General features: G+C 64.7%; 1 protein-coding gene across 2 annotated transcripts in view; it reads right to left on the bottom strand.

The window, feature by feature from the left end:
• The window catches only part of EIF1 (eukaryotic translation initiation factor 1), a 6,299-nt gene extending 1,808 nt beyond the window's left edge, over positions 1–4,491 (bottom strand). Inside the window, exons 1-2 of one of the 2 annotated variants that reach the window (XM_074163027.1) lie at positions 4,467–4,491; positions 754–759 (exon numbers count right to left, since the gene is read on the bottom strand). In XM_074163027.1, the coding sequence (XP_074019128.1) occupies positions 754–759; positions 4,467–4,491 (31 nt within the window). The remainder of the gene's footprint in view (positions 1–753; positions 760–4,466) is intronic. The other variant, XM_074163026.1, reaches the window with a different exon arrangement.
• Between the last annotated feature and the right edge of the window lie 6,375 nt (positions 4,492–10,866).

The raw sequence follows: 10,866 nt of genomic DNA, 5'->3' as shown, positions 1-10,866 counted from the left end.
GGAGGCGGCGGCGGAGGCGGCGGGCGCGGTGGGGCGAGCGGCTCTCGGCAGAGGATGCTCTCGCGGCGGCGGCTCGAGACGCTGTTAGGGGGGCGGGACTGGCGCCGCCCGCTTATATACCACCTCCGTGTGACGCCAGCACGCACGGGAAGCGAGGGCGGCGATTGGCCGCCGCGCCGGGGGCGTCACGCCGCACGGGCGAGCGCGGCCGCGCCCCGGCTGGCGCGAGAGGCTCGGGCGCATGCGCCGAGGAGGTCCCGGCGGGGGGGGGGCGGCCTCGCGAGGGGCGGCGCATGCGCGGTGCGGCCGCCGCCCGGCGGGGCCCGGGGCAGCGCCGTGATGGGGCCTCGGGGACCCCGCGGTGCCGCGCCCGCCCCGTCCCCGCCGCCCCCGGGCCCCCGGCCCGCCCCGGCCGAGCCCTCTGCCCCCCCGGCAGCCCGCTAGGCCCGGCTCTGCGGCGGGCTGCGGGGCCGGGGGAGCGGGGCCCGGCGTGCGGCCTGGTCCCGGGGTGTGTGACACGGGCCCGGGTGGGATCGGGGCCTCCGCGGCGAGGCGCGGCCCTTGGGTGCGGGACCCCCAGGGTGGGATGGGACCCCCCCGGCAGCACGGTGCTTTGCTTCCCATCTGCCCGGCCGGCTCGTCCCAGCGTCAGCCCCGTGTCCTGCAGCAGCGGGTACCGGCGGTGGCACCCTCTGGACGGGCGCAGGGGCAGCGGGACGCAGTCGGGTTGGCCGTGTCCCATGGCGTGATGGCCGAAAGCTGCTGGAGGCAGAATGGAGGCCTTGCCGAGCCCCACGGGGCTCCAGCGGGTGCTCGAGGAGTCTGCTGGCCAGCCCCTGTCCCAGGGAGGTTCCTGCTAGTCCATGAGTTTATCTGCCAGTGACCAAAACACACAGTGACCCCCCGCTGGCCCGGGATGACACTGCCGAGCTCCGTTACCCCGTGCGGGCCCTTGCAGCCCAGGTTCAGCCTCGCTGAGCCCGGCGCAGCCCCATTGACCTGCCCCGTGCTCCACACCCCCACCGCTACGGTGCTTTGTGGGTGACTCCTCTACGAGCTCCAGCCTGAGAAGTCTCAGGAGAGCTTGGATGTGTGTTTGTCACTTGGCTGTCACCATGATGACAGCCGCACTCGAAGTGAGCACAGCGCCATATGCAGATAGAAATCAGGCTTCTGTGCTTGTTTTCTGAGGCTGCTTGGCAGGGAGATGCTGGGAGGACACCAGGGTGCTGCAGAACACGATGTTCCTGAGCAAGGGCCTGGGGGCTCTTTGATGCCAAGAGGGAATGCTCAGGGTACCATCCGAATCTGCCTGAAAAAGAAGCTTTTTTCTCTGTAGACACGTGAAACAAGTCCCCTTGCACTTACTGTATTTCCACTCAGATGCTCAGCCCTTGGCAAACTTAAGTCCTCGCAGGGTGAGCTCGGTCCCTCTTTGCTGTCCTGCAACAGCCGCTGCAGCGTGGCCGGTGACGGCTCATCGCCCCCCCGTTCCCGGCTGTGCTGCACAGCCGGCGCATTGCGATGGCCTGGTTCTGTCCCGACATCCCAGCAACCCTCATCATAGTGCTGGAAAGGGGCAATATCTGGCTTTTTGTAACGTGCCAAGACAAAGTTGTTTCCAGTAGTCGCCCAGCAGAGCAATGAGCCCAAATGTGACCTGGTGTGGGGGTCCCTCAGGGGCCCCGTCAGCTGCTGGCTTATGGCCTATGCTGCCTCAGAGCTCCGGGACGGGCAAAGCCACTATCATTGCCTCAGAGCCCCGGTCTCTGGCCAGTGGGAATTGGCCGTCTTGGATCTGGCCCTTTCCTGGAAGCCCTGTGGATGGAGATGTGACCAAACGTATTTCAAAACCAGATGCGTTTAATCCTGCTTCTGAGTCCTAATCTGGGGCCCAGGAGCCTGGTCCCAGTGTTCAGTGTGAGCTGCTAAAGAAAGGCAATTTATCACTTTCCCGATGCCTGCTGTGTGGCTAAAAACCCTCCCCAGACGGAGGAGTGTCTCCCAGCACCGGCTCAGCACAACGCGGAGTGGGGGCTGCTGGCAGCCGAACATCGCATCCAGCCCAAAGATGTATTACGTGTTCTAAAAATACACTGAAACCCCAGATATGAAGAACAGTAAATCTCCTACACAATTAGCGGGGTCAAAAGCCATATAGATCCAGATGGAGCCTAAACTCTCCTCTGGGATCCAGTCAGAGCCACAGACGGAACCGGAATATTGCTCCCAGGGAGACACAGCTCTGCTGCGCTGCGTCTGTGGGGCTGTGGGTCCTTTATCCCCGAGCTCATCAGCTCCTTTTAGGTCTCCTGCGGCCTCAGCTCTCATTGTGTAGGTGTTCCTGCCCTGCTTTGGGAGCCAGCTCTGAAATACTCTGTATTTTTGACAGATTATTGGCATCTGGGTGTGCTGCCATCTGTGGATCCTGGCAGCCATTACGTGGTTTAGATGTTGCATCATTCTTGGGGGTTTTATTTAAGATAAAGGCAAATTGTTTATCTTGCACTAGGTAGAAGGAATAATTTGTGTTGCTGTATTTCAGTGTCTCCCTGGTGTTTCTACAGCATCTGTCACTTTTGTGTGTCCGTATGTGACAAATCAGCTGGAGAGCTGGCTTAAATTTTCATTAAAATGTGAATTTGCTCCACGACCATCATGAACAGGCAGATGGCTCTTCTCTCGCCTCTTTTTCTGATCAGATTTTCCTTTTCTCCCAGACAAGGAACCGTCTCCAGCAGCAGCATGGTGGTGTGCCCAGACAGCAGAGGAGCAATTAGACATTTACGCTGTATCTTTCTGCTGGAGGCATTTCAGAGTCCTTACTCCAGCAAAGGGACTGGTTATCGTATTCGATGCCAAACAGAGTCACTGGTACCTCCTGTCTTTTGCCTGCTGGTGGGCAGACTGGTCCCATGTCTGAGCCAGGAGGCCCAGGAAGCCCCAGAGAGGCAATTTATCAGCGTCGCTGCAGATTCACGGTGTCCATACGATACACCGGGGGTTGCTTCCTTGCCGCTGCACCCCCAGAGCCTTTGGTATAACACCAAAAGAGACGAGCGTGTGTCAGAGGCAGAGCCGAGCCCATCGCTGGGGACGGGCTCAACACCATCAGAGAAACGTTAACGTCAATTTTTCGTCCTTCGGAGCAGGATTCAGAGCCTGGGCTCGGCTGGGCACCGGGGCTGAGCCCCCTGCACCCTCCTCACCTCTGTCCATCTTTGGGTCCCCGGCCCCGACCTCTCCCGCCTCCCCGCCCGCCCGAGGAGGCGCCCGCTCCCGGGAGAGGCTCGTCCCGGGCTCCCCACGAGGTGGCGATGCCGATCGCCTTTGCGAGGCAGCGAGTCGCACCGAGCGGCTGCAGTTTATGCCCAGTGCCCGGTAAATCACCCTCTCCCTCCGCCCGCTCCGGGAAAACACTGGCCCCCTGGCCAGGAACATCCCAGTGCGTGGGGCCGTGGCTCTGGTGAGCCGCCAGCTTTGGTTTAGGGTCATCAGGAGCAGAGAGGGCCCAGAGCGGGCTGTGTCCTTGTCCCCTCAAAACCATGGCTCTGCTGTCGTGCTTTGGGCTGGGGGTGGCTTCTGGAAACCACCCTGTCCCTTAGCGGCGCGTGGCACACACGGGCCACAGGGTGACAAGGAATCACACTGATGGCGAGGGCAGGGGCTGCCCCGCATCTGTGCTCCTGCCAGACCCAGAGATTTCACGGGGAGATGCTCCCACGAGCACCTGTGTGTGTGTGTGTGTGTGTGTGTGTGTGTGTGTATGTCACGACAGGCCTGGCGACACTTGACCCTGCGTGCAGGGGTCCTGCCACGGCGGTTCCAGGGGCTCAAGGGTGTTCTGGGTGGGCAACCAGCCCTGGGCTGCGGCAGGTCTCTGACTTTTGAGACCAGCAAACCCATTACACCCTGTGCTCTGAGGTGGGGGGTCTCAGAGCCCCTCCGATAGAGCTGGGAAGTGGAGCAGAAAGGAAGGAATCATCCCAGCATTTGGCTTTTCTGCTTCTCCCGCAGCCCAGAAATGTCCTCCGGGCTGGGACATTCCTAGAAACCAGCTTTTCTCCTCTAACATCCTTCCGGCAGCCTCTGTGTGACTGCACAGACTTGGATTCAGGATGAGCTGGATTTTTGATGTACAGTATTTGATCCCATTCATCAGCGAAGGCGGCACCGACAGACGCTCGCCCTGGTGATTAACCTGCTCCTGGAAAGCGCTGAGGCATGGCCGGGGTGAGCCCTGCTGTCACGGGGCCAGAGGCGGCGCAGGGAATCCCAGACTATTTGCTTGAGTACCACGCTCCCTTTCCTCACACAGCTATTCCTGGCGATTCACACCGCAAAGTCTGCAGACCCTGGCAGAGTTTACGCCAGGAGCAGCTGAGCCGGTCGCTGCCCACCCGCGGTCAGGGCCTGCAGGACGCTCGCTGTGGTACCCGTCTGTCGGATGCTCGTGCATTGGAGGCACTGGATGTGCTGTAACACAGACATTCCCAGGAGGGTTTCACATACATCCCTCCCAGCCCCCCAGCGTGTCCCAGCGCAGCCCTCTCCCCCGTCACACGCAGCAAGAGCCATCTGTGGGCACGTCCCAACTCCCGTCTAACCCAGGGACCCCCGGCCACCAATTTGGCTCCTGGTGTATTATAGTTACAGCTTTCTCATGGTGTTTATTCACCCTCCCTCTCTCCCTCCCCCTGCTCAGCCTTCGCCTGTCCCGGCGCTGGCTGTGAAACCTCCGCTCTCCGCGAGGTGCCAGGAGAGCTCCAGGCACCGGGGCTGAGCCCAGCCCAGCCGGGCTGCTGGGGGTGGCCAGCGGACACCAGCCTGGCTACCAGTCCAGCTCCCAGCCTGGCTCAGCCTCTCCCTGCCCGCCCTGTGCACCAGCCACGGAGCAATGAGCTCCCCGGGCTGGGTTGGTCCCAGTGTCTGTCCCCGCGCCGTGCCCACCGGCTGGGCACCGGGGAGCCCCAGCAGGACGGGGGGCTGTGACCCCAGCTACTCCGTCCCTCTGGGCTTGGGCGCAGCCCCTCTGTGCTGGTGCAGAGTGCTGGGGGTTGTCCCCGGGAGGGTTGTCCAGGGGCTGGGGGGATCCCAGGGGCATGGGGGATTCCCTGCATTTCCTGCAGGGAAGGGGGGCTGCACCCTCTGCTGCAGCCCCAGCTGGTTCCCCTGTAGTTCCCACGGGGCAGGATGAGGCCTGTCCTGCCCCCACGGGGACCCCCCCGGCCAAGGTTCAGGCCCCCATTGCAGGGAAGGCATCAAATAAACATCCACCTTGTGGGGGTCGCCAGGGCCCAGACACCCCCAGCGCTCACCTGGGGACTTGGCATCAGCCTGGAGCAAACCTGGGAGGGGAGCAGCGATGGTGGGGACTGGGAAGGGTGGGAGCAGGTCCCCGCTCCCAGTGCCCTGCCTGCCCCCCTGCCCAGCTCCCGGCCCACCAGCAGCCCCTTCAGCTCTGCCCACGGGGCTGGGACAGGTTTGGACAGAGGCAGACGCCTGCTCAGGGCCGGGCTGTTCCTGGGCTGTGCAGACCCTGCCAGGGCTTCCCGGGGTCCCCAGTGTCTGGTGGAGAGCAGAGCTGCTGCTCTGAGACACGGTGACCCCTGTGCATGGGCCACGCTGTCCCCAGAGACATCTCTGGGCCCCCCATGGCTGCTCCCCCCCTGCTTAATGATGGGGAGCAAGTCCAAAGGGTTTCCTGCAGTGAAAGGGCCCAGACCAGGCGAAGAGGGCAGCTCGAGGAGCCGGGACAGGGAGAGCCATGACAGGTTTTCAGTCAGTCTCTCCCAATGGAGGACGGGACCGCGGTGCTGCCGGCGTCGGGCTGACTCAGAGCCTCAGCATCGGGCCATGTTAGGCGGAGGGAGGCATGGCCCCTGCACGGCTTGTTTGCACACGCCAGTGAACGTGCTCTTGCCAGGCACGTCCTGCTTTTCTGCTGTTTATCACACCTGGGCCACACTGTGGGGACGGAGAGTGGCTCCCACGGCACCCATGGGAAGGGGCAAAGGAGTCAGGATTTGCTCCTGGCTGGCTCGCTCGCTGGGGTGCAGTGGGGCTGGTCAGCACGGCAGGGACAGGGGGGGTCCAGCTGGGGACATCACATCTCCTGCTGCTTCTGCCCTGCCCGGCTCCAGCCCTGCCGCCCTCTGCTCAGGGCAATGTGGCCGTCCTGCCCTGTGGCCCCCTCGCCCCTCTCTTCCCCTTCCATCCCAGCTGGGCCAGGAGCCCCGAGGGAGCTCCCTGTCCCATGCCAGGGAGAGGGTTTGGGCCATGGAGAGACCCTGGGAAGGGGCTTTGCTGGAAGCCTTGTGTGCCAGGCAGGGCCCTGCTGAGCTGGCTCCTGGCCTGTGGGAGCTCACCACTAGCCCCAGCACCGGCGAGGTCTGTGGACACAGGATGGCCCAGTCTGGGCTCTTTCCTGCCATGCTGGGTGCCCGGGTATGAGGATACCCTGAATGCACTGGGAAAAGCAGTGAGACCCTCCTCCCAGGTGTGCCCCCCACCATGTCCCCAAGCTGCTGACGCTGCCTTCCACAATGGGGACCAAAGCAGGGTCCCCTGTGAGGGCACGGCAAGGGCAGAGGGGAGAGCTTTGTGATGCAGCTCTCCCCGTGTGCCCGGGGGGCTCCAGGGCTCTTGAGAGGAGCAGCCCCTTCCCTCCCCAGCCCCTCGGCACTGCCCAGGCTGGGGGTAACTCCTGCTCCTGCCAAGTGAGGAACCATTCCTGCCCTGCAACCAGCCCCATTCCTGGTGTGCAAACTCAGCCACCATCCTACCCTGCCCTGCGCACCAGGGAGGGGACACCGGGTGGAATCCACCGCTCGCTGACCCAGGGGTAAAGGGACAGGAGCTTTTTGGGGTAACAGCAGCGAAACGGGGAGCAGAAGGCAGAGCCTGGTTGCCCCTGCTCTGCTGACTTGAGCAGAGCGAAGGGGCAGGTCAGGCCAAACGCCTTGCTCAGCATGTGCCTTGTTCCAGTTCGCATTTCCCTTACGAGGCAAAACCCGCGTGGGGTGTGAGCCCGTCCCCGGCACCTCCAGCCGCCCAGCCCGGCCCCTTCCCTGCCCCACGGCCAGGCACACTCATCCCTGCCTACACACAGCAACTCCCCGAGGGCCAAACACTGGCCACGGGCCAGTCCTCCTCCCTGCATGGCTGGCAGAGCCCGGCCCTGCCGCCCTGGCCCGGCCCGACGCCGGGAGAGATTCGCCTCTTACAAAACACTTGGCCGCAGCCCAGGTCCTGCCCAGCCGGGACGGGAACCAGCACCAGGGGCAGCCACACTCCGGGGTCCCGGTGGCCCTGGCTCCCAAAGCCCAGACCCGAATGGGGACAGACTGGCCCTGGGGAAGGGGGGGCTTTGGGGGCGCAGCCGGGCTGCAGAGAGCACAGGGCGCAGTGGCAGAGGGACACCTGGAGGGACCTGGGGTGGTCCTTGGAAGGACCCTTGGAGGGTCCTTCAGGGCATCGTGGCTGCAAAACCCGCAGCCACAGCTCACGTTTGCTGCCACATCCCGCAGCTGCCGTGCCCTCCCATGCCCACTCGCGCTGCCCGGGGCTCTCCTGGCACCCCAGGGGTGCAGGAGCAGTGAGTTTAGCTCGTCCCATGGCACCAGGCAGCACGTATTGCCCCTTGTCTCAGCCACGTGTGCTGGCCTGGCAGGGGACAGGGGAACCTCAGCGGGCTCTGCCTCGGGGGTTCAGCTGGAAAGCGGCTCGGCCACGGCCCCTTCTTGTTGCCATGAGACGTCAGGGAGCCGAGCACCCGTCTGCCTGCGGACCTGCCAAGCCTCAGCCAGCAGCGGCACCCCAGAGCCAACACCAGGGATGTGCCCTCCCCAGGACCCTCAATCCCCCCAGCTCCCCCACCAAGGCACCTGCAGGCAGCGGGGCTGGGGCTCCATCTGTACCTGGCCCCAAAGCCCCTCTCTCCGCAGGGGGGGTTTGCTGTGGCTCCCCAACACAGGCATTGCCGTAAGGGCCACTCAGCCACCATGTGCTCGGCCTTCCTGACGGCCACCGTGCCCACCCCGCGGCGTGGGGCTCCCCTGGGAAAACAGGTCAAGATGGAGCCGTTGCCTTCCAACAAGCGGCTCCGCCACAGACTTTGCCGTGCTCATGCCACGGGCTTGTGCTCGCCGTTGGGTAGAGCCATGGCAGCCAGGCCGGCGTGGGGCAGGAAGGGCCAGCAGATCAAGCAGGTTTTGGGGGTGCAGGAAAGCCCGGGGCTGGTGTTGGCCATGGCACCCCAGCCCGGCAGCAGGTTCTTGCCAGGTTTGGGTAAAACCCCATGGGGCTGAGGTTGGAGGTGGAGACGCTGCCCGTCCCCCCGGGTCCCCCATCGCCCTCCTGCTCCAGGACAGCCGCCGGCTGAATTTCAGTCTTTGCCTTTGCTCCTTAACCAGGAGCAGGAATAACCCCCCACCCCCGCAGCCTTTCCTGCCCCGGGGGGGGTTCTCCCTGAGCCCATCGGCCTCGCTGGAAGCAAACACAACCCGGGGGGGAAGGGGGCTGCCCAGCGCCCCCCAGCTCGCAGCCCCAGAGCGGGGGACCCCCGGGGGCCGGTGGGCGATGGGGTACGTTGCAGGTGGTGTGTCAGCCCGGTGCTGTTTGAGCTGACACGGCCGCCCTGCAGCGTCCCTGCCGCGGCTTGCCCCCACACCCAGCGCCGGGCTGCGATTAGCGAGGCGGGGGCCAGCCCGCGCGTTCCCATCTCCCGTGTCACCGCTGCCAGCCGGGTGTGCCGCCCGCGGGGACAACGCCAACGAGCTCCTAATAAGGAAACCACCCGCGCCCTCCTGCTTGCACAACGCCTTGGACTCCGTGCCGCGCTGACGCCGCCCGTTCCCGGCAGCTCCCAGGAGGTGGTGGAGGCCACAACGGCCTCTGTTACCCCCCGCTGGGCTGTGGCCAACAGCCCCGCGACCCTTGGAGCCGATGCTCCAAAATCCCGGCAGGGTCGATTGTTGGGGTGCCACTGAGAGAGGGACACGGGGAGGGGACGCAGGCGGGGAATGGCAGCCTGAGCGCGGGGCAGCCCCACGCCGTGGGACCCACACACTGTACGTGGCATGTTGGAGCCCCGGCTCCCAGTCCCCGTGCCCAGGACGCAAAGGGCGAAGGGCTTGCTGCCCGGCCGGCGGTGACAGCTCTGTGCCATGTGCCACACTGGCCTGGCTGGTGCGAACCATGTCCCTGGTCATGCCAATGAGCCACAGACCGTGCTACAGTAAGGCTCACATTCCTGTGACAGCTTTTGCCTGTGCTCAGCATGGGTGCATGCACCGGACAGGGCCAGCAGCAGGAGAGAGTCCCGGTGTCCCAGCGACCCCACGGTGGCCTCAGCGCTGGGTCACCGGCACAGGGTGGGAAACACGGTGGTGGCTGGAGGGGGGAGGAAGCAGGCTGCTCCGGCGAGGGCTGTGCAGTGAAGCTGGATCGAGGAACAGCCTGCCTGCGTCCCTCCGTGTTTCAGGGGGACAGGGAATGGCACAGGGGACAGGAGGGATTCGGGTCCTTCCCCACTGGTTTACCAGCCGGGACGTGTCCGAAGGGGCTCGGCGGGTCCAGCCCAACCTGTAATTTGGGGAACACTGGCTGCCATGGGCTGCTGGCAGGAGTTGGCAGAAGAGCCCTGAGCAGCAACATCCCCTCGCCCCAGTGAGTCCCACAAGCCTCCTGTCCCCCACAACAGCCCTGTGTCCAAGCCCCAGGTCCCAGGCAGTCACCAGGCTTCGTCCCCGGCCGAAGCGAAGGTGAAGGGCCCAGCTGGCCACCAGCGAGGCTCCAATCTCTTGGGGACGCTGGTGTAACCCTCCCCAGCTTCCAGTCACCAAGACCCACAGGCTCCAACCCCTTGGGGAAGCGTGGTCGGACCCCAGCCATGTGGGGGCACCAAGCTGCACCGCACCCCGCACGGGGAATGAAGGCACCAACCCCCCCGGAGCCTGCAGGAGCTCCTGGGGCAGCAGGAGAGGGGACAGGGGTGTCCGCAGCACCCAGGACAAACCCAGATGGGGCTGATGGGAGCCCCCATGTCCCGCTGAGCCCCCCGGGCTCCCTGGGCAGGGCCGCGCGGGTGGAAAATTATTTCTCAGGAACGGGCTGATGGTGAAAGTTGTTTCCCAGGTGTGGCACGGGAGGAATGTAAATCCTCTGAAGCCCTCACCTCCCCTGTAATTAGCCTGGCAAGTTCCAGCTTGGAGCCGGGCCGCCCCAGCCCCAGGCGTGGGAGCAGGCGGGGGTGACGCAGCCGGCATGTCCCTGCAGCGCACATGTCCCCTCCTGCCCCAGGAACGTGCTGGTGACTCACGGGGACCGTGGGGGTGGTACGAGGGGAGCACCTGCAGTCGGGGTGCAGGGTGGGTGCACCCCAGTGGGCTTGTGCAGGTGTGGGACCCCATGTCCTCCAGCCTGGATGTCTCATGGGGTGACCGAACCCCCACACTCTGTCCCCCCCCAGGGGACAGGGCCATCCCCATGCCGCAGCGGGCAGCATCCCGGCCCCAGGGTCTCAGCAGGCCCAGGGAAAGGCACCTGCCTGGCTCCGGGGGGTGGCTCTGGCCGTGCAGGACACGGGCTGGGGTGCAGCCTGGCCTGGCCCTTGCCCCAAACATCCCTCACCCCAACCAGCTCTGCGGCCACCATGCCCGGGAAGTTGCCACTGGGCCAGTGAACATATTTCTGGCAGCTCTGAGCCAGCAGAAGCCAAAGTGCCTCAGCCCGTGGGGCTCTCGCAAGCAAAGGGCCACTGCACGGGGCTGGCGGTGCCTGGCCCATTTTGGGGGGGGGCCATGCAGCTCCACAGACAGAGCTGGAGTGATCCACAGGGTCCAGGCTAGCTCAGGGCCCTGGCAC

This window comes from Numenius arquata, chromosome 23 (assembly GCF_964106895.1).
Source record: "Numenius arquata chromosome 23, bNumArq3.hap1.1, whole genome shotgun sequence".
Taxonomy (NCBI): domain Eukaryota; kingdom Metazoa; phylum Chordata; class Aves; order Charadriiformes; family Scolopacidae; genus Numenius; species Numenius arquata.
Note: the sequence above shows the minus strand (reverse complement) of the source record. Positions and strands in the feature narration are given on the sequence as shown.